Source organism: Engystomops pustulosus, chromosome 1, assembly GCF_040894005.1.
Source record: "Engystomops pustulosus chromosome 1, aEngPut4.maternal, whole genome shotgun sequence".
In the NCBI taxonomy this organism is placed as follows: Eukaryota; Metazoa; Chordata; class Amphibia; order Anura; family Leptodactylidae; genus Engystomops; species Engystomops pustulosus.
In genome coordinates, this window is record NC_092411.1 from 75,127,171 (window position 1) to 75,151,750 (window position 24,580).

The 24,580-nt window shown below is 41.8% G+C and overlaps 1 protein-coding gene across 2 annotated transcripts in view; it reads left to right on the forward strand.

Moving 5' to 3' along the window:
* ADGRD1 (adhesion G protein-coupled receptor D1) overlaps positions 1 to 24,580 on the forward strand; it is a 430,427-nt gene that overhangs the window by 343,296 nt on the left and 62,551 nt on the right. For both annotated transcript variants that reach the window (XM_072144407.1, XM_072144408.1), the window contains 2 exons: positions 5,450 to 5,516; positions 15,998 to 16,064. In XM_072144407.1, coding sequence (XP_072000508.1) covers positions 5,450 to 5,516; positions 15,998 to 16,064 — 134 coding nt within the window. The remainder of the gene's footprint in view (positions 1 to 5,449; positions 5,517 to 15,997; positions 16,065 to 24,580) is intronic.

Below are 24,580 nucleotides of genomic sequence, written 5' to 3' on the forward strand. Positions count from 1 at the left end.
GCAGCAGTGCCGTCGCTAAGCGACAGCAGGCGGTGCTGAAACTGCTGAGCCTAGGCGATAAAAGGCACACCGCCCAAGAGCTATTACAGGGCATTCCACATCAAAGTTGTTAACTTTGTCGCCACCCTGCTGTGTAATCCACAAAATATACTTGCAAACTTTTACCATTTAGGGATATTATTTCAGCGCTTCTTGCGCATCTGTTTACATTCCCCTCACCCGCCATATCCTAAACTTATAAGAACGCTACTACACTTGATCTTATACAAAAGGTTCTTAGAAGTGCTGTTTGGGGAGTAGCCTAGAGACAGGGGCTTGGATTGGCAAAAGCTCGCCTGGCTGCAGAGCGCCAGCTCCATCCCAAGATCCAACTAACATAGTTGCAGCACCTTTAATCTACTACTAGTTCACTGCTTCCATAATAATAATAATAATAATCTTTATTTATATAGCGTCATCATATTCTGTAGCGCTTTACAAATCATAGGAAACAAATACAAATGTAATGTAACAGAGCACAACATTTGTATGGAACAACAGGAGTGAGGTCCCTGCTCGCCAGAGCTTACGGTTTATGAAGATGATGGGGTAACACGAGGTAAAAGAATATTTAATGGTCAAGCCATTCTTCTTAGGGAATAGAAAAAAATATAATAAATGGAATTGCTGTCGCTTGAACCACTCAGCCGTCATCTTATATACCAGGTCCAGGGTGAATGGGACTGCAGAGAAGTCTGGTGCCTGTTGGTTGCTGGATAACAGATGGGAGGACGACACAGGACGGGTTAGTAGAAGAGTTAAAACTTCATGCAGTTAATGAGTGTTATAGGCTTGCCTAAAGAAATGGGTTTTAAGAGCACGTTTGAAACTTTGGAGGTTAGGTATTAGTCTGATAGTCCAGGGCAGAGCATTCCATAGAATTGGTGCAGCTCTAGAGAAGTCTTGGAGACGCGAGTGGGAGGTCCGCACTAGGGTAGAGGTTAATCTAAGATCACTGGCGGATCTAAGAGCACGGGTTGGGCGATAGACTGAGATAAGAGAGGAGAGGTAGGGGGGTGCAGCATTATACAGAGCTTTATGGATGAGGGTTATTATTATTTTAAACTGTATTCGAAAGGAGACTGGCAGCCAGTGCAGCGACTGGCATGAACTGTAAGCATACATGGTCCCCTTATCAAACGAGCTGTGTCAGGCAGAATTTTGGGTTGTTTTCATGGCTTCCATGTTAACTTTGTCGCCACCCTGCTGTGTAATCCACAAAATATACTGGCAAACTTTTATCATGTACCGATATTATTTGAGCGCTTCTTGCTCACCTCCTTTGGTTCCTCTCTGACACCCATTGGTTTGAAGCCTGAGTCCAATTAGGGTATGTCGCCATGCCACTCTCTAGCCTGCTGCCGCTGCCTCTGCCTCTGCATGCCGTCCCCTATAGTGTCAGGGTCAATTATTGGATGTTTTACATGCTATCTAGCTTCATTCTGTCACTCTGTCATGGCCATGCTGTTGCCCATAATTTCGGCATAATGGTGCGATTAAGCAGCCTCAGAGGCATCCATGCATGCTGCCCCTGCTGTTTCCTGTCCATTTCCGTGGTGTTTCCATCCTTTTCTGAGGTTCCCAGGTCTTTGGCCAAGCTTCCCTGTGCAGAGCCTTGGTCCCCTTGAAAAATGCTCGAGTCTCCCATTGACTTCAATGGGGTTCGTTATTCGAGACGAGCACTCGAGCATCGGGAAAAGTTCGTCTCGAATAACGAGTACCCGAGCATTTTAGTGTTCGCTCATCTCTACTTATCACTTGATTTGTAAAGCGCTACAGAATATGAAAGTGCTATATAAATAAAGATTCTTATTATTTTTATCACTGCAGATTTTTCATCTGTAGCAAATAAGTGATATAAATATTATGCATCAGAATCCATCTGGCTGTATGATTATTGTTATACTACTCTAAGTATCGGTATGGAATTCCAAATTCTGGTATGGGTGCAACCTGAGATAGGACACTGTTGTACAGAACTACATAATACATTTAGTTATGTTATCGTTTCTGTATAACAGGACTTGTTATATTACTGTTCTTATGCACTAACTGTCAAATAATTAAAAAACACGAGAAGTCGGGTAGGACACTTTCAAGTCTAAATCCCGTGTTAGCCGTAAACATATGTTAGTGATGTGGCATATAAGAATAAGAAATGTATGTGCAAGGGCTCCAAAATTCCTAGTGGCAGCCCTGCATAGCATTGTGCATGTCCACCCAGAGGACTGCCTGGACACATAAATGATCTGTAGTCTTTGATTAACCCTTTACACAATCCATTTTATTGCTTTGTGCCACAGGAGATAAGAGGAGCAGCCTCAGGGGGTGGATGCAATCATTCTCTTGGACCAGATCAAAAAAAGAGGGAGAAATTTGTTACTGACATGAGGCCACTTTACCTCATGTACTTTGTAATGTGTGTGCAGGATATTAGGTAATTTACCAATATACATCTATTAGTTCTGCTCCGCTTGTCCTGCTATACAAAGTGGAACCTTGTGTCTTTTAACTCATCATCCAGATATTCCTGTCCATAAAATAGCTTCAGATGTAGGACCATGTGATCTCTATCTCTCCATGAGCAATCACGCTGCCAGGATTGTAATCTTATATTCATTAAAACTATCATAAGGTCCTGACAGGTCGATTGCTCATGGACTGATAAGATCACATGACCCTACATCTGCAGCCATTTTCTGGGCAGGAATATCTGGATGATGAAGTAAGAGACAGGAGGCCTCACTTCACGTATCAAGAAAGTGGAGCAGAACTTTTAATAGATGTATATTGGTAAATTAAATTCCCTAATATCTTGCCCCCCATACTAACACACACATTACAAAAAACATGCGGTAAAGTGGCCAACCCCTTAAATGTTTATGTGGAACAGGAAGCAGTAGACTCTTTGTTCAATCATTCAGATAAGAGCCCCTAGAGAAAACTTGTTACCGAAGTTGCGGAGACCCTGTAGTATGGCAGTGTAGTTAAGAAAACATATTTTGCATGGAGAGAAAAAGCAACTGCCAGAGGGGGAGGAAGACTTATTGGGGGAGATTTATCAGAAGTGTCTGAAAGCATAACTGTTCTAGTTGCGAATTGCAACCAATCAGAGTTCAGCTTTCCCAAAGCAGTTTTTAAAATGAAAGCTGAACCCTGATTGGTTCCCATGAGCAACTAAAATAATTGTGCTGTCGGATACTTCTGATAAATCTCCCCCAGTGTATCAAGAGTAGTGAAGAATAAATACGGAAGCAAACAGGAAACATGGTATCCAAAAGGGATTATGTTTTATGCAAAAACCTTTTCTACTATTTTTTGGGGAATTATTAACATTACAAGCATCTAAGGTATTCATTACACATAACCATTCTGGGTCTCCCTGACAGGTCTCTTCTACATTACCTTATACAAAGCTTCAGCAGCCTGTGCGGGTCCTACAATGAAAAGCTAAACTATGAAATAGAATATAGTGTCCTGCTGTGCAGCCGTAGCACATCCCGGGAAGGCTGCTGATTACTGTGAAGCAGGTGGAATAGAGGGCACTGCACATTCCACAAGTCCACATACTCATATGGGAGATCTGAAGTGTTGATGGACCTCTTACAGCAGAGGTTTACAACATTTTTCTAGCTTACAGTGAAGGCTTCGGTCAAAGCACAATTTATATTTATCCACAGTATATAGATAGAATTGGGGTTAGTGTTGTTTTGGTGTGGTTGTAAACATAGACCAAAGTAAAGTTATTTTGACATAGACCCTGTTTCCGCCAAACTCATTAAATTGGTTTAGGCTATATTGCACATTAGGAAGAATTAATGTAATGCCATTTTCTGTTTGTACAAGAATTGTTGACTCTAGCCCCCACTCGATGTATGTGCTGAGACTTTTTACGTGTTTGGCGACTGTCGTCAACATAGCATTAGTACAGTGCAACCAGATTTATTTAAAGGGCCAAAGCCAGAAGGGCAGAATTCGGCCCCACATGTGTATGTAGTCAGTTCAGATTCATCAAGTGATCAAGAACCACAGAGATGAATAGTGCATAGAACTTCTATACATTAGAGAGTGTCCTTGTAAAACTGCTACATTACAAGATATTAAAGAAAGAACTAAAGCATATCACCCGCAGGGAAGGATTATCATTGAGTACAACGCTGCCATTTCTATTCTCTCAAGGTTAAATTCTGTATTGAATAATTACAAAAGCAAATCAAAAGGGCACGACTAAGTGTTTGCCACAGTGTTCAGTGCAAGGACTTTGGGATGAAACATGCTTCTATAGTGAGGAAATAAATGGATCTCACACTCCTAACAATCATCAGTACCTTGAAGATACAGAAGGTGAACTTCTTGACACCTGACAATAAAATTCTCTGCTATAATAAGTTCTGTGCCATAAAGATGTGTCATTTATTATTCTTGTTCATTTACAGAGGACCTTATTGCTCTCCTGACAGGTCTAATTTAGTAATTGCTTGAATTTCCCATAATTCAACCATTCTGATCATCTTTTATATAATTTTTTAATTCCTTTCTTATATATAGAGAGGTGAATGTTGAAAGTTGGGAGGGAAAAGGGTATTCCAGCACACTCTGGGGGGCATATTTTAATGTCTAGGTAGCACAGGGCACACCTGACCCTCAACCTGAACGGGATGTATCGTTCATCTCTAGTTGCTTCACCAGTACAGAATTAGACAAGGCTAGTCTTTTGCTGTACCAGATCTATCGGTGTTCTGATAAATGTGGCACAGTGTATGACTGTTGAGTCCTACTTTGCACCATCTATTACTTGGTCTAGTGTCTGTTCCAAAATATGGTGTACTGTCTTATTTTTTCTCTTCAACATATGTAAATGAGCTGAAAAGAGAGGAGCTGAGAGGAGGAGCCTAATTTTAAGATGTGCATATCTTGGGAAATCTAATTCCTGCGCCATTGGGGATTTCGGGGGTATTTTTATTTTATTTTATTACTATGTCTTAAACTAACCTTATCTCATGGTTCAATGTATTTAGAGTGTATAGTACAATACACAAAGTATGCTTGTCCATGTATTTGATGACCAGTAAGTACATCATATATGTAGGAAGAAAGCACTATGCTGTACACACTTCATGAAAATACACTGGACACAACCTAAGACAAAAGGCAATGTACAGTAGATCGTATCCATTACACACAAGTGATATTTAAGCTCAAAGTTGATGTGTTAAATGCAGTACTTTCAGCAGTAATGTCTTTCTTACAGATTCTACTAAATACTGTTATTAGTCTGTTACTATGACCCCGGTTGTTGTTTTTATTTGACTGCTTTTGCTCAAGATGAATTATTGAGAGTGAAAAATACAGTTTAAGTAAATTGTTTATCACTATAATTCAGATAACTTGACACATCCTTTTATTTCAGGTTCTTCCTTAGTTATCTGCATTGTATCTGCAACATCTGCACTGGACAGCTACGGAGTTGGCGAAAAGTAAGTGTTTAATGTCCAGACATGTAATTACTGATATATAGTCCAAAGCTACAGCACCATGTCAGGAACCTTTGGAGATGAGTCTGGTGTGACTTTTTTGTTTTCCATAATAATGGGGTACATTTATCATGAGGCAGACATCTTTCGAATATTTAAAGTTTGTCGTTGTTGCTCTGCTGGCCATAAAGTATATTAATGTGGCTGTGTCACTGTGTTATTCAGCAGTGTTGTTCTTCTATGCAGCAGTTTTACTACTTTCAAAACAAAATGAAAGTCACATGAAAGGTACTCTTACTATTCTGTACTGGCGAAGCAACTAGAGATGAATGATAAATCCATATACATCAGGGACTGGAGTCATTTTTGAAACTTTTTGTGCAACTATCTAAAAAGTCGCTATCCATTACATCTGGCCTTGCACTAGCCAACAGAATAATAAATCTGTCAGTTAGTGCAGTTATTGTATGTGAGACCAATATAAAAGGCCATGTGTGACTTTTTTATGTCTGCTGATAAAGGGTTACAAGTCTTCCCTATATAAGCTAAGATCAGCTGCCAGTGGGGCACTGTACCTTAATTATGCAATTGGATTTAGGTGCAATCACGGCGGCTTTAATTCGACACAAATCGGGAGGCGGGCCGTCGGACGATCCAACGGATTCGGACAAACCGCGGGATTTAACTTAAAAATTGTGTCACAAGATATGCAGTTACATGCACCGGGAGGAAGATGGTGAACCCCGGCGGACCTGATCGGGGAAACGACACATTCAGGAAATCAGGCACACAATCTTATTGAATCACGGCACAGTGCATTGTCGTTGGACAATGCACTTTCATGAACTCCTCCGCACCGGGTAAAGAAATGTGCCCCATTGTGTAAATTTTTTTACACGGTGCCTTGTGTTACAGTCATACATGTGACCAGTGACATCATTGTAGGTACTTTAGCCTTCTAAGAATAGCAAACCATACACCATATATGTGATTACATGAAATCACAGCAACTTCCATTGAGGATGGAGAGGAGTAGAGGTCCATGGAGGCTGCTGTGACTTCATGTGGTCAGATACATGCATGGGGTACAGTTTGCTATTGTTAAGAGAAGGACCCAAGATGTTGTCACTATGGTCACATGACATGAACTGTGACCAGTAAGGAGGCATAAGGCATGGGAAGGATGAGATGGGAGGGGCTGGCCAAGCAGGACACGCCTCCTTTGATGCCAGGTAATATTAGATAAACAGTGATTTATTTATATTTAAGAAAAACAATTTTTAGCTAAAAAAGGTGTGTCAGTCAGTTAATAAAGGCTCTGTAGGAATCTGTCACTATCTATATATGTGCAAATGTGGTGACAGGTTCCCTTTAAGCCCTTTAAGAAGTTGTAAATAACTTGGTGACCAGCCCTATATTGTCATACTATAGCTCCCTGCCATGTACCCTTTCATGTGACTCTTGTATGTAAGAATAAGTGCTATATAACTACAGCACTTCATCCATTATTGGACTTGCAACTAGAATGTTAAATATTCTTTATGAATGTGTAAAGGAAATATCTGAATTAGAGATGAGCGAACATACTCGTCCGAGCTTGCTGCTCGTTCGAGCATTAGCATACTCGCAACTGCTTGGTTCTTGCACGAGTATTTCGCTCGCTCGAGAAAATGTCATCTTGCGACGTTTAGATTTCTGGCAGCCAGAAACAGAGCCAATCACAAGCCAGGAGACTCTGCACTACACCCAGCACCACGTGGTACACTTACATGTCGATAGTAGTGGTTGGCTGGCCTGATCAGATGACCCTGGAATATACTAGCCCCTGCCCGCACTGGTCGGATCATTCTCTGTCTGGATGCCATTAGGGATAGAGATGCTGCTGGTCAGGGATAGCGTTAGGGTGTTCTATTAGATTAGTGTTAGGCAGGAGTGATTCTACAAGAACCTAACAGCAATTCTTAGGGCTAAAATAGCGTTATATTTTATTTTTTTTTATTTGCTTGTGGCTGGGCTTGCTGGCACTAGTAGTCCAGCTAGCACCATATTGTGAAAAATTTGCAGGGAAAATTTGCAGGGGTTTGATTGAATTGGGCACAGTCTGCCGATTTTTTATTTTTTTTTTCAAAACTGAAAGTCACAGGCACAGCACAGAATCCTGTTGTGTGCTGTCAGTGTAGGTTAGAAACTAGCCATAGCAATCATCAATAGCAATCATCATCTTCTGTGGTTGCTGTGTGATTTCTTCTGCATGTTTTGTTCTACAAAAAAAATAAAAAGCACACAAAAAATTAAAAAAAAAAAAAAAAAAAAAAACCACAAAAAAAATTTACAGTTTATATTTCTGTTTTGTCGATATAATAGACTTTAATTTTGAAAATGTTGAACCCGAGGGCTAGGGGTAGAGGACGAGGGCGTGGGCGTCCAACTACTGCAGGGGTCAGAAGCCGTGGGCGGGGTGAGACACCACCTGCTGATGAGGGAGCAGGGGAACGTGCAGAGCTACACTCCCTAGCTTCATGTCTCAAGTTACTGGGACTCGTGGTAGAGCACTGTTGAGGCCAGAACAATGCGAACAGGTCATGTCGTGGATTGCGGACAAAGCTTCTAGCCATTTGTCCACCAGTCAGTCTTCCACGCAGTCCACCCATGTTACACATGTGAGCACTCCTCCAGCTCCTCCACCTCAACCTCCTTTCCCCCACTCTGCTGCCTACCAGGAAAATTTGGCATTTGAACCGGCATACTTTGAGAAACTGTTTTCTGGACCCTTCCCAGAGTCACAAACCACTTGTCCGGTTGCTGCTGAGCTTTTTCATGTTGCCCAGGTTTTCCACCGGTCTCAGTCTGTGGGTCATGATGACCTTCTTGATGCAGTGGAAAAAGTGTGTAAAGAGGTGTCGGACGATGAGGAGACATGGTTGTCAGACAGTGGTGAGTGGTTGTCAGGGCAGGAAGTCCGAGGGGGGAGCAGACTGAAGGATCGGAGGATGATGAGGTGACAGACCCAAGCTGGGTTGATAGGCCGGGTGAACACAGTGCTTGTGAGACGGAGGCGAGTCCTATACCAAAACAGGTTGGAAGAGGCAGTGGTGGGGCCAGATGGAGAAGCAGGGCCAGAGCTGGTGCATCAGCGCCAAATGTTTCACGTAGTGAAGCTTCCGTGGCAAGGGCTAGATTTTCTGAAGTCTGGAGGTGCTTTAACCCCTTAAGGACGCAGGGTTTTTCCGCTCATTTCTCGCTCTCCAACTTCAAAAATCCATAACTTTTTCATTTTTACGTGTACAAACCTGTGTGAGGGCTTATTTTGTGCGTAACAAATTTACTTTCCCGTAATGTTATTTATTTTAACATGCCGTGTACTGCAAAGCTGAAAAAAAATTCCAAATGTGGAAAAATTTTTAAAAAAACACACGTGCATCACGTTCTTGTGGGCTCAGTTTTTACGACTTTCACTCTTCGCTCCAAAAAACATGCCTACTTTATTCTTTGGTTCGGTGCGATCGCGGTGATACCAAATTTATATAGGTTTTATTGTGTTTTAATACATTTTCAAAAATTAAACGAATGTGTACAAAAAGGAAAAAAAATTTATTGTCATCTTCTGAAGCTAATAACTTTTTCATACTTTGGCGCACGGAGCTGTGTGAGGTGTCATTTTTTGCAAAATGAGCCGACATTTTCATTGGTACCATTTTGAGGTCTGTGCGATATTTTGATAATTTTTTATTTCATTTTTTATGTGATGTAAAGAGGTGTAAAAGTCGCATTTCGGACATTTGGGCGCCATTTCCCTCCTTGGAGGTCCCCGCCGGCCGTAACCGTTTTTATATTTTGATAGATCGGGCATTTTGGGACGCGTCGATACCTAATATGTTTGTGATTTTTACTGTTTATTATGTTTTATATCAGTTCTAGGGAAAGGGGGGTGATTTGAATTTTTAATATTTTATAATTTTTTTTTATTTTTTAAGCTTTTTTTTTTTTCCCCACTATTTCTTAGACCATCTAGGGTACATTAACCCTAGATGGTCAGATTGCTCCTAACATATACTACAATACTTCTGTATTGCAATATATGGCATTTTTGCAGGTCATTTTTGTGGCTCATTGTAACGAACCTGCAGAAGCCATGTAGCCTCGTGTCAAAAGAAGACCCGAGGCTACCATGGCAACCGATCGCCGCCCCCCGATGACGTTTGGGGGCCGCCGTCTTTTAAACGCCGCCGTCGACTTTGCCGGCGGCGTTGAGAGGGTTAATAGCCGCGATTGGTGCAAGCACCGACCGCGGTTATTAGCCGCTGGGGTTTTCTGCAAAATGCAAAAACCCCCACCTTTGTAGGAAGAGGACTCAGCCCGTGAGCCCTCTTCATACACTCCTTATACCTCTGTGCCGTAGAGCTACGACGCAGAGCGTTAAGGGGTTAAAGAAACACCGGATGACCGACGGACTGTGGTGTGCAACCTGTGCCACACTAGGATCAGCAGGGGTTCCACCACTATCAGCTTAACCACCACTAGTATGCGCAGGCATATGAATGCTAAACACCCCACTTAATGGAACCAAGGCCATTCACCTCCAGCCGGGTCCACCACAGCTCCTTCCGCTGTGTCATTTGCTGCCTCTGCTAGTCAGCCCCCTGCCCAGGACCCCAGCACAAACCACACCTTCGCCTCCACAATCCTCCACAGCGTCCACCAATGTCACCATGCGCAGCGTCCAGCTCTCTATACCCCAGACGCTGGAGCGCAAGAGGAAATACAGTGCAACTCACCCACACATCCAAGCCTTCAATGTCCACATCTCCAAATTACTCAGCCTGGAGATGCTGCCCTATAGGCTGGTAGAGACCGAGGTTTTCGCAACCTCATGGCGGCGGCCGCCCCTCGGTATTCAGTCCCCAGCCGCCACTACTTTTCCCGATGTGCCCTTCCAGCCCTGCACCAGCACGTGTCAGACAACATCACCCGTGCCCTGACCAACACCGTTTCTGACAAGGTCCACCTGACCACGGACACGTGGACAAGGGCTGCCGGGCCGGGCCACTATATATCGCTGATGACACATTAGGTTAACTTGGTGGAGGCTGGGACTGAGTCTGACCCTGGGGCTGCTCATATACTGCCGACGCCGAGGATTTCGGGGCCTACCTCGGTCCAGGTCTCTCAGGCCTACTATGCCTCCTCCCACCCCTCCTCTACCTCCTCCTCCGAATTACCATCCGTGTGCATGGCGCCATCAGTCGGTAGCTCTAGGCACAGCAGCAGTGCCGTCACTAAGCGACAGCAGGCGGTGCTCAAACTGCTGAGCCTAGGCGATAAAAGGCACACCGCCCAAGAGCTATTACAGGGCATCACGGCGCAGACTGATCTGTGGCTGGCAACGCTGAACCTGAAGCCAGGCATGGTTGTGTGTGACAACAGCCGTAACCTGGTGGCGGCTCTGCAATTCAGCAGACTGACTCATGTGCCATGCCTGGCCCATGTGTTAAATCTCATAGTTCAGCGGTTCCTCAGGACATACCCCAATCTGTCTGATTTGCTCACGAAGGTGCGCCGCATCTATGTGCATTTCAGGAAGTCCAGCACAGATGCTGCCACTCTCAGGGCAGCGCAGCGCTGCCTCCAACTGCCCGCTCACCGACTGTTGTGCGACGTGCCCACAAGGTGGAATTCAACATTAACCATGTTATCCAGAGTTTACCAGCAGCACAGAGCGATTGTAGACTGCCAGATGTCAACTTCCACCAGAACTGGTAGTCAGGTCAGTCAGCTTCCTCAAGTCTACAATGAGGAGTGGATGTGGGTGTCTGATATCTGTCAGGTGCTGAGTAACTTTGAGGAGTCAACACAGATGGTGAGTGGCGATGCCGCCATCATGAGCCTCACCATCCCGCTGCTTGGCCTGTTGAAAAACTCTCCGGTCAGCATGAAGTCGGAAGCTTTGCGCTCGTCGCAAGAGATGGGGGAAGAAGATTCCCTTGTTGATAGAAAAAGCACCCTCCGGTCTGTTTTTCAGTGCGTATCGGAGGAGGTGGAGGAGGATGAGGAGGGAGAGGAGGAGAATGTTGGCGAGACAGAAGAAGGGAGCATTGCTCAGTCCTTCACTGTTCAACGTCTATGGGCAGAAGAAGAGGAGTTGGAAGAGGAGGAGGAAATGGAGAGTCAGGCTAGTGAGGGGAGTGATTTCTTGCGCGTTGGGACTCTGGCGCATATGGCAGATTTCATTCTAGGCTGCCTATCCCGTGACCCTCGCGTTCAAAGAATTTATTCCAGCACCGATTACTGGGTATTCACTCTCCTGGACCCACGGTACAAGCAAAATCTTTCCACTCTCATCCCTGGAGAGGAAAGTAGTGTGAGAATGCATGAATACCAGCAGGCCCTGGTGCACAAGCTGAACGAGTATTTCCCTTCTGACAGCGCTAGCGGCAGAGGGTGTACTTCTGCGGGAAAAGTAGCAAGGGAGAGTTGGCGAGCAGGTAGCTTGTCCAGCACTGGCAGGGGTACGCTTTACAAGGCCTTTGCCAGTTTTATGTCACCCCAGCATGACACTGTCACCTGTCCCCAGTCTCGGCAGAGTAGGGCTGATCTTTACAGAAAGATGGTGAGGGAGTACGTAGCTGACCATACCATCATCCTGAATGATCACACAGCACCCTACAACTACTGGGTTTCAAAGCTGGACATGTGGCCCGAACTGGCGCTGTACGCCTTGCAGGTCTGCTGCTAGCGTGTTGTCAGAGCGGGTTTTCAGTGCAGCTGGTGGCATCATCACCGATAAGCGTACAGCGGCAGTGCTGACAGGCTGACGCTTATCAAGATGAATAAAGCCTGGATTTCTCAGGATTTCCATTTTTTTTTCTCCTGTTTTCTACACAGCTGTGAGTATTAACCCTTTCTGCTCTCTCCCTGGCTGCAGTATGCTTTGAGCATAATTTTTAAACATCAAGCTGGAAGTGAAGGGATTAATCCTCACTACAGGAGTTGTTTAACCAAATACAGTGAGATTAGATGTGAGTTCATGCTGCCTCCATAGACACATACTGTACAGGCTGGAATACGCATATCTATGGGAGGGAGAAGCTTGATTTTTATTTTTTCAAACAAAGCTAAATTTATTAATAAATTGCATTCGAAAAATGTTCTCTACATCCTCCCATACCTACTATAAAAATTTCAAATTACGGTTACGCTTTAAGTACCCCAATTTTCATGAATCTATTGAGAAATCCCCTCCACCTTTTCCCTGTAGTGTAAATATATTATTGACCCACGAGACACATCTGAATGGCTCACCTAACCAAATGGAAGAAATACCCGAAAAGAGAAGCTGAATAAGATAATAAAGCCTTACTCCATTCAAGTAATAATTTTCAGGTGAAATAATTGGCAAAGTTCTCTTAAAAAGTCTGAGCAGTGAAATCACAGCTGCGGTCTGGAGGATATTTTCCGTAAAAATCCAGTCTTCTCTGTGCTGGGCTGCCCACCTTCCTTCTCTCCATGGGGCTGTGTAAATAAGTGAAGTAGGGCAAATCAATGAGACCTTCAAGACTTCCATATTTTCAAGCAGTATGGACAGCACGTCTGGGTTTCACAGAGTGTGAGAACAGATGGGGGGTCACACAAAATACTGCAGGTCTCAGACAGCTAAACTTAAGAGCAATACATTCAGAACTGCTGTCAAAATTATGCTTTAATGGTTTAGAAAATCTGTTTACATGTGCAGATCCACATATATCACAGTAATGTTTTCTAATATATAAAGAAAGAAGCTTAAAATGAAACTCTGGGCAGATTTTGACAGCAGTGAAAAAAATCAGACATTTGAATGAGCCCTTAATGTGACATAGCACCTGAGAACCCTTCCAGAAGCTTTTTAGTCCCCTTTCACTTCTTAGCCCTGCTGCATACACTTACAGCAGTCTCCGACCATGTGTAAGTTCCTTCCATACTTATGTTAAATTGTTCATTCCGTAATCCTTTAAAATGTATCAACCAAAGTGGCTTTAATTTTTCGCTTTCCTTTGCCAATGTTAATTAATACTATAAAACACCTACAAGGTGAAAAAGTTCTTTATACCTCTTAATAAATTCCCATGTGGCTGCCCCTGTTTCAGAAGGAAGACTAAGGTGATTTGTAACTCAAGGAACTTTCTTCAGGATTAGATATATCTGGTCAATTTCTTTAAGGCTAATAGCACATAAACAATGTACTGAGAATTGACGCTGTGCTACTTAAGTAGAGAGAAAAGTGTGGTTAACAATTTTGTTTTTACCTTAAACCCCCCAAGATACTTGACTTGTATTGTTAACTAAAAATGAGTTCATTTCTAACTGTAAGCAATTCATAGCTGGTGGACTGGCACCAAGCATTCATTTTTCATGCCAGAGTATCACATGTGTCATAAGAATGTATGCCTAGGGAACATAAGATTAGTCCACTCCATCACTGCACAAACAATAAACCTCTTGCAAGTTATTAGATTTAAGTTTAAAAGCCAGGAATTAACACAATCGTTTATCAAATAGCCACAAGAGGCGCTTTCCCAATAAATGATACAAATACATTGTTTATTGCTATTGAAATATTTTCTAGTACAAAGAAACATGAAGCCTTCTGCATATGTATTATACTTTGCTTTCAGTGCTCTCTTTGCACACTGTATGCTAAATCATTTCCCTCTTTATTGGAAAAGGATTTTGTCCTGTTGACTCCACAGAGAACTCTGCAAACGGAGAACTTTGTAAAGAAATAACTTGTTATGTTTTAACTATTCTTTTATTGGAAATATTATTGTCCCCGACAGCAGTTTCTGTTCTGAGTTTCTGTTCTTTGAGTTCTTTTCCATATATATCCAGGAGAACTGCTTAAGGTGTAGTAAGTCAGGAAGGGGAATTCAAGTCTTTAAGGAAATAGCAGAAAATTAGTTCTTAGCATAAAGTAAGATCCCCTGGAGAGTTATATGAACTAGTCTCACAGTCAGGGAAAATATCACAAAAGTCATAGAAACTTCAGGCTTTTTGTAGTGTCCAGAGGTGTCAGAGGTTTTAGCTTTAAATAAGGAATAACTCTCTCTCAAGGAAAAAAGCAGATCCTTTCTATCAATTTTTTTTTTGCAGTTTTTGCTTTGTGCACCATATGTTTGAAGTGTCAGCACCACAATGTTGCTCCTTTTTGGTCACTTAGTCTGGACGCAGCTTGGTAATTCTGACACTTTTCTTGCACTGCTGGGTTTCTGACACTCTTTTGGTGCTTTTCTAGGGTATAAGAGAATGCAATGATATTGGTAAGACTAAAATAATAGGGATTCTGCAACTCTTAACATAAAGGAACTCCTCCCGACCCTAGTAAAATTAAGTGTGAATTGTGAAAGTGTATTCTATGTTGTTCTGTAACAGGCTAATCAATGTTCAATATAAAATATTTCATAAGTTTATTGGTATGCATTAAAACCACTTAAAAAGCACAGAGAGAAAAATATGGCACATTTTCAAAGGACCGTGCGCCAGTTGCTCATGTGTCTGCACATTTCAGAAGTTCTTGCGTCACATTTGTGTTGCACATGACGGTATTCTGGCACGGGTGCAACATGCTTCTCGCGACACAAATTTCTGCACTCAAGGGGGCGTTCCAGTGCGCCAGATTTAACAAACATGCAAAGTTTGACAAAAATGTGTTGTACGACCTATGTTAATGGTGCACCCAAAAAAAGTGATGCACTCTGTCGGGGCAGTGCATGGGGTGCCAGATTCATGTAGAACGGGCTCCAGAAATCCCAAATCTGGTACACCCTGCACACTACACAGGTAAATGTGCCCCTATGTGGTCTGGGCCCCTTAGCAGCTGCTATGACTGCTACCCCTGTAGTTACGCCCCTGCTGTGCTTTGTAGTTCTATTAATAATATCCAAGAGCGACACATTTGGCAGCTCCATTACCCCAGAATGGACTAAAATATTTTTCATTTTCAGTGTTTTATATCCAGTAACTGAAAAGAATTTAAATCAGTGGCAGGAAATTGCAATGAAGTCTACTATGATTTGGGAATTTTCTCCAAAACACAGTGAAGTGTCCAAAGAGTGAATCCTCCTGTAAAGAGTACCACTATAGTGGCTACACATGTTAATGATCTCTCTGCTAATAATAACACAATACAACCGCTGATAGAGTGTCATTAGTGTTGCCGCCACCATTGTCTTCAATTCCTACAGAACAATAGAAGGAGCAGCCATACACTGCTGATGAATCTTCTCATTCTTCCTGTTTGCATACAAATGACAATCTCAGGATAGCAATTGAGAAAATGTTAAATCACCAAGTAATAATATTTGAAGAAATGAAGATGACTAGGATACTTAAATACTTCATTCGGCACTGATAGAGAATGCTAAGTGATAGTAACAGGTCTAAATGGAGCGGAGATTATGTTTCAATGGGCAAATTGTAGGTTTAATCTAACGTATTTACTTATCATTTTCCAGTTGCTGGCTGTCTCTGGAGAAAGGAGCTATATGGGCATTTGTGGCGCCTGCTTTGTTTGTCATAGTGGTATGTATTATGAATATTTTCATTTTACTAAGCTACGTTATACTGCTTTCATTGACTTTCATTAGATGTTCAGAGGCAAGTACTAACATTACCGGTGGTACAGTACTGTGTATGAATGCACATACACTTATGTGAAGAACAACACACAATTTCCCAAATGCCAAGGTCATTGTATAGTCCTGTGTGAATATATCCTAACACAAGTAAAATAGCAGTATTTTTCGCTTATTTCATAAATTGTTTAGATTCTTAAGCAGAGTATAATAATGTAATTGAGATCATTGTAAAATACCACCAACCAAAATTAGAAAACACTCTCAGATACCTGCAAGTTATTGGTGTTAATCTACCACCTGGTGACAACCCCAATTTAACTGGGTGCCTAACTTTCCAGTTTTCACTGCCTTGCAAAAATGGCGCGCTGTTCCAAAGTGGCAGAAACACTTCAGTAACAGCTTGTCCAGGTGAAGGTCAAAAGGGTTGTTCCAAGTCTGTGATTTCTAGAATCTTTACAAAATGTAGTATCTTTACAAAATCACATACTCTTTCAAGTTTCCACAGAATGTTGGTCACCCTTGTATGACAATTGAAAAAGAGAGCAGGATAAAACATAGAATCTCCAGGGGTGATTAATTCAGCACTGCAGCTGATGTTTCCATCCAGTTCTGCACTGAACAGGGTGAGGACCTGTTTCCTCAAACAATGCCTCAGGGTGCTTTCACACGATACATTGGGGCAGATTTACTTACCCGGTCCATTCGCGATCCAGCGGCGCGTTCTCTGTGGAGGACTCGGGTCCGGCCGGGATTCACTAAGGCAGTTCCTCTGATGTCCACCAGGTGGCGCTGCTGCGCTGAAGAGCATCGGAACGCGCTGGAGTTCACCAAGCCATCCTGGATGAAGGTAAGCGCGTGTCCCGCAACACTTTTTATTAAAAAATGCGGCGGTTTTTCCGAATTCGTTCGACCACACCCCCCAATTTCCGTCACGTGCATGCCGGCGCCGATGCGCCACAATCCGATAGCGTGCACCAAAAACCCGGGGCAATACAGGGAAAATCGGTGCAAAACGAAAATATTCTGTTAACATGTCGGTGGAAACGCGCAGTGGAAACGCGCAGTGGAAACGCAATGTAACCTTAGCATGTGATCAAGGCTCAAGCATTTGCAATGCATCAAAAATGCATCAAAAAACTTCACGCAAAGCATGGTGTGAAAGCGCCCTCAATGTTTCAGCGCATTTGGACTTAAAGCCCACTCTGCAGTGACAACACCTCTCATTAGCAGAAAGGAAAGGCTAGACTCACCTTTCACCTTTTGCATATCTGCCCGTCTTAGTTAATGCTGTCTTGTTGACATGTACTTGTTCCTATAACTTTTGGTTTGTTGCTGCTTATCTGATTATCACATCATTTTACACACATCTATATAACAACTGCTACATTTTATCCACCTACATTTATAAAATAAAGTCATTCTTCTAGGCTGTTTACTAATTGAAATAGCTGTGTGCAGATCACTATGGAAACGCTCGTCAGATGGTCTCTTGTGACATGTAATTGGATAATCCATGGTAACGCACGGATACCCAGATATTGCTCTCCTACCACACTGGTTTCTATTATCAGAAAGTAATGACACACTTGTCCTTTACTTTGGTAATAAATGTAATGTGACTTACTCTGCTCATAGTTTGAGTCAGCTCCATATGCTGATATAATAATCTTTACCTCATCAGCCCCACAGGAAGCCATACCGATGTGGAAATTACATTTATGATTCATACTTTGATGATTTAACTTCTGGAAGGCAGTGGATGAGAACTGTACAGCCAATGTGTGCTTTTTCTATAATTCCTAATGCAACAAATCGCCAAACTGAATGATGTGAAAAAAGAAAAATAAGGAGCAGAGGACATATTCTAAGGCAGATGCTTTTTATTCATAGGGAAAAAACAAGGTTGTTGCTCTAGAAAGAAATATTGCCAGATCACAGCACCCTGAAGAAGAGATATAAGTGTTCTGGGAGTAGGATGTCAAAGCAGTCACTTTATGTGATACTCATGAAAGGATGTTCTGGGTGAAAAACACAGCACTTAAATAGAAAGACAGACTGGTGTCTCCTGCCATTCCCATCTAAAAGAAGGTTTATAACAACATAGACTGCAACTTATACTGGCATCACTATGTTATTGGTAGTGGGAAAGCATTTTTAGAGTACTAAAAACACGGATTCAATTCAAGCAGTCATATTTAGGAGACTAGGAACCGTTCGCTCATAGTGTGTCACACATTTAAAAGAAAATCAGTAATCCGGTGTGTGCTGTTTGTGGACATAATGGAGCACATTTACTTATTTGTCCCGTTGACAACACCAATTTGGAATGTCCGACAAGGATTTGGTTCTGCCGCGATTCACTAAGATTGTACGTCCAATTTCCTGTATGTGACACTTCTCCCGCTTCTGTCTGCCGGAGTTCACCTTCTTCTTCCCAGTGCATGTGAGTGCTGATCTTGCGACACAATTTGGTTTTTAAATTCTGCGGTTTGTCCGAATCAGTTGGGTTGTCCGACGTCCACGCCCCCCCTCCCCGATTTGTGTCGCATGTAAGCCGGCGCCGATGTGCCACAATCCTATCCCGTGCGCCAAAAACCAGGGGCAATTCAGGGCAAAACGGTAAAATGTCTGGAAACTGGACGAAAATGCGGTGTTCAGACCCTTATTAAATGTGCCCCGATATGCCTTTTAGTTTTTTACTAAGCAGTTTGTATCTGTAATTAGTGTAGAGAGGAACCAAACCACAAATTTTACAAACGGCCCCCCCCTCTACTACCCGTGTTAATGTCTGTTGGCTTTAAATCTTCAAATGCCACTGGCAAAGTCACCAGTGACATCTAAATTCTAAATTGCTCAGCCCACGCTGACAGGGCGCTGCCATTTTGGGGAGTTTTGTTGCTCACCAATGATGTAATCAGGAGCAATGACCCACCCCAAAATGGCGGAAAAAATGTGGTAAATTTATTTAAAGAGTTGACACCCATGATCAGTTCCAGCACCGTCCATGTGGAGGTTTGGGTCCAGGTTTGTTATCCGAACCTGAAAAGATTTTTTAAATTCAGGTTCAGACAAATTTTAAAGGGTCTGCTCATCCTAATCTGTTTTAGAGGTGATGGGTGGAGTCTTAGCTGCTTTGATCCAATCAGCCCCTTTCCCCTGTGTAATTTGATACCTCATTGAGCTTCTTTTTGTATTGTTAACAGACACAAATTCCGCTGAGATTTAAAGGGGGACTAGAATAATGTATAAATAATAAACCACCTATACTCACCATACACCATGCCTTCTATCTCTGCTAGTCTCTGTACATACACAGAAGCCGGAGGTGATGTTACAATAAAAGTGGCAACATGCTCCAGCTTTTAGCTGTGGCCTTGGTACAAGTAGGCAAAATTGTAGTTATCAAAGGCTCCCCAAAATCCCCTAACCCTAGTGTAGGCAAGACAAATTCTTTCTGATAAACCACACCTTTTGTTGGATAAACATTTTATATGTGGTGCACAACATTTAGGCCAGTTTTAAAAATAAAAAAAAGTTAAAAAAAAAATTCTAATAAAAAAACCTAAAAATTCAAATCACCGGCCTTTCCCTATAACTGACATAAATATAAATAAACAGTAAAAATTATAAAAACATTAGGTATCGACGCGTCCGAAAATGTATTAACGGTTTTTCACTGCATTTAACACCGTAACGGAAAATAGCGCCCAAAGTCGAAAATACATTTCTTTGCCATTTTGAAAAATATAAAAAAAATCTATAAAAAGTGATTAAAAGGTCGTACAGTCCTAAAAATGAAATCATTGAAAATATTAGCAAATTTCGCAAAAAATGACATCACCCACAGCTCCGTACAACAAAGTATAAAAAAGTTATTAGCGCCAGAAGCAAAATTAAAAAAAAAAAATTGTACAGGAGGTTTTAATTTTTCTAAATGCAGGAAAACATTATAAAACCTATACATATTTGGTATCCCCGTAATCGTACCAACCCAAAGAATAAAGTAGACATGTCATTTGGGGCGCTCAGTGAAAGCTGTAATATCCAAGCCCATTTTCAGTGCATTTGGAATTTCTTTCCCGCTTCCCAGTACACGTCATGGAATATTCAATACCATCACTATGAAGTGCAATTTGTTACGCAGAAAACAAGCCATCACACAGCTCTTTACATGTAAAAATAAAAAAGTTATAGATTTTTGAAGGTGGGGAATGAAAAATGGAAATGAAAAAACAGGAAAGGGCCCGGTCCTTAACCAGTTAAATCTTCCCAAAGCTCTTAGTAATATCTAACCAAGGAGACCAATAGTTTTGCCCACCAACTCTACAAAATGATAGAATTTTCTATATATTTTTACTTTGGATTTATTGGTTTCATTCAAGTTGGTTAAAAAAAAGTTCTAAGATTTTAATGTAGCTACTTACACTCACCGGCCACTTTATTAGGTACACCTGTCCAACTGCTCGTTAACACTTAATTTCTAATCAGCCAATCACATGGCGGCAACTCTGTGCATTTAGGCATGTAGACATGGTCAAGACAATCTCCTGCAGTTCAAACCGAGCATCAGTATGGGGAAGAAAGGTGATTTGAGTGCCTTTGAACGTGGCATGGTTGTTGGTGCCAGAAGGGCTGGTCTGAGTATTTCAGAAACTGCTGATCTACTGGGATTTTCACGCACAACCATCTCTAGGGTTTCCAGAGAATTCTGTGGGCGGAAATGCCTTGTTGATGCCAGAGGCCAGAGGAGAATGGGCAGACTGGTTCGAGCTGATAGAAAGGCAACAGTGACTCAAATCGCCACCCGTTACAACCAAGGTAGGCAGAAGAGCATCTCTGAATGCACAGTACATTGAACTTTGAGGCAGATGGGCTACAGCAGCAGAAGACCACATCGGGTGCCACTCCTTTCAGCTTAGAACAGGAAACTGAGGCTACAATTTGCACAAGCTCATCGAAATTAGACAGTAGAAGATTGGAAAAACATTGCCTGGTCTAATGAGTCTCGATTTCTGCTGCGACATTCGGATGGTAGGGTCAGAATTTGGTGTCAACAACATGAAAGCATGGATCCATCCTGCCTTGAATCAACGGTTCAGGCTGCTGGTGGTGGTGTCATGGTGTGGGGAATATTTTCTTGGCAATCTTTGGGCCCCTTGGTACCAATTGACCATCGTTGCAACGCCATAGCCTACCTGAGTATTGTTGCTGACCATGTCCATCCCTTTATGACCACAATGTACCCAACATCTGATGGCTACTTTCAGCAGGATAATGCGCCATGTCATAAAGCTGGAATCATCTCAGACTGGTTTCTTGAACATGACAGTGAGTTCACTTTACTGAAATGGCCTCCACAGCCACCAGATCTCAATCCAATAGAGCATCTTTGGGATGTGGTGGAACGGGAGATTCGCATCATGGATGTGCAGCCGACAAATCTGCGGCAACTGTGTGATGCCATCATGTCAATATGGACCAAAATCTCTGAGGAATGCTTCCAGCACCTTGTTGAATCTATGCCATGAAGAATTGAGGCAGTTCTGAAGGCAAAAGGGGATCCAACCCGTTACTAGCATGGTGTACCTAATAAAGTGGCCGGTGAGTGTATAATGTACCTGTATCAGAATGAGAATATTGTGTTTTTTTAAATAGTCATTTTGTACACCCCCATCCGTACACCATTGTAGATATTGATGGAGAAATACGCAAGATTAAAGCTTAGCTACTGATACATGAATACATTACAGCTATTTAATTACAGTGGCACCTAAATTACATAGAAATGTATTACGGTAAATCACTTTCATTGCCATAGGAATCCGTGTGTTCCCTTACTTGGAAGGGAGGGGACACAAAGTAATTGGGTAGAGCAGCGGTGTCTTTCTAGCGTAATGTCCCTAGACTAATTGAAGTTCATTTGCTGTTCATTGTCAGGGGAAAAGTTCTTTCAGCATTTCCAGTTCATTAAATGTTGGATTCAATAATTGATAGATATTAATATATTTTTATTTGTTGCTCAGGTATTTTTCATACTGTGAAGCTGAATTGTTTTCATTTTATTTTTTAATCATTTTAATGTCTTTTAATGGAAGCATGGAGCTCTGGCAGACGTGTCAGTCATCTGCTCAATGCCCCACATATGCATAAAGTATGTAAACTGATAGAAAGAAATTAAGTACACAGCATAAACAATTAATTTTAGAATAACAAGTTATATATCTGTTACACTAAAGCACAACACAGTTTTGATGCCCCCTGGGGACATATATTTGATACCAGGCCTGGTACAGCACTGACATGTTTATCACTGCTGTAACCTCATTAATTAGCTTCATTTTATTGAGCTCAGTATCCATCCAATTAATACAAGTTACCAGAGTATTTTCTATCTCTGTCATTGACTTGCTTCTCAGTCTTCATGTGGAGTTCGCCCTTGTGAATATATCAGTCAATGATATACCCCGTAGCTAGAACACAGCACTGTCAGAGCTCATCTGCAGGAGGAAGCTAATGAAAACAGTTTAAGAAGAGACGTGTTAGAGATGTTAGTTTTATGCTTTATAGCCTTATTATACAGCCTTTATTTTATTATTTTGGTGGTGGGGGCTGAAGGAAGAAGAAAGACTTCTTAATTCTGCACCCGTCTTGAAGATCTGTCTCAAGGGATATTCTTGGTAATTTTTAATTGACTACTAAGTCAAAAAATACAACTTGAAATACATCATAAAAAGGCTATATCTATGTTTCCATAGAAATGCCCAACAGACAGTAATTTTTTATGGATTCATAAACATGACTGTATGAAAAATATGGTAACTTATACACACGGGGGGCCATATATATAACTAGAGGGCCAGATGTGGCCCACAGGCTGTACATTGCCCAGGCGAGCTGCATAAAGTGGTATTCCCACAAAGACAAGATTATTAAATATACTCAGGATAATAAAATAACATTTTCTCTAATTCAGTGTTTTTAACAAAAGCACAGCATTGCACAGATTAGAATTTCAACCTCTTTCTATCAGTCCCAGTATTTGCAAGTTTGATTTTCCCGGGATCTGACCATAAATCTTATGGTTGGATTCTGCTCATGAAAAGCTTCTCTTGTCTGCACAATGCAGTGCTTTCTACCTCCTGCCCTCCCTCCCCCCAGCATTACAAGAACATATCAGACACTTAATGCCCGCAAGTAGCAATGTGCAGAGACTTCCTCTACCAGCTTCAGATAGATAAGATCTAGGAAGGTAAATAACAGAGCAGACTCTATGTGTTAGTTAGGTTAGTTAGCAGAGCTGACAGTGTCATTGTGTTTTATATCCATCTCATGGATCTCTCATCTGCCTCATCTCACTTTTTCTACGTGTCAGATACTAGAATGTTCAGAAGCTAAATAAAAGTGTAGATAAACCCTATCCCTGATAATCTAGGCACATTGTCAGCACATGACATCTCATAGCACTAGAGGTATCATGAAGTGTCTGCTCAGAGAATCCCCACCCACACTCTGGAATTTTACACTGACCATCACTGAGTTATAAGAGCTAAAACTGAGTAAAATGGAAAGTGAGGGTATTAAAAATTATCTTTATTGTATAAACATTACTAGGGGATTAAAATTTTAAAACTATCTTTCATGGACAAACCAAAAGCTGCATTTTAGGGGCTACCATAATGGTTTGCCTCTTAGAAATATTATAGAAGTCAAAGTATATTTTTCACAAATAAGAGCTATATAGCTACTGTAATCCCTTAAAATTCTGACCAGATACCTAAACAACATGCTTGGTTATAACTTCAAGATAATCACATTACTACACTGAGTACCTATTGCTTATACAGTGTCCATATTGAAATGTGCTGTGTAGAGCAGTACATGGTCAAATGTAACAGTTACATTTCCATTATAGTACAATAGTTGTGTTATGATTTTGCACTGCTCTCTGCTGTATGTTATTTTTCGACTGGAAATACGAAGTTTTCCAAGAACCATGTTCACATCTTTAAAGAGGACCCATCCGGCAAATTAACCCCCAAAACTAAATACATGTTCATAAACTGTCATTAGAAAGCATTGGCCCTATCTCTACATTGTCCATCTCCATGCCTGTAAACTTAAGCAATCAGGTTCTAAAGCTGTATGCAAATGCCATGAGAGAGGTGCAATGAATCATTATCATATTCTGCTGTCCAGCTTATTCATGAGTGGGTGACATAGCCACACCCCCAGTGCTTGACTGACAACATGTATAATGATGCTGGTGTTTGCTCCTGTTTGTGCTTCCTGGTTCTGGCAGCCACACCCCTTGCTGCCTGTGTGTGTATAAGATACAACTGTTACAGGAAGCAGCCATGTGTATAACAAAACATTTAAGGTATTTATAAAGCTGATGTCAGTGTTTTTCACATGTGTATAGCAGATGTCTGTCTCTCTGTAGCTGATGTCTGTCTCTCACAC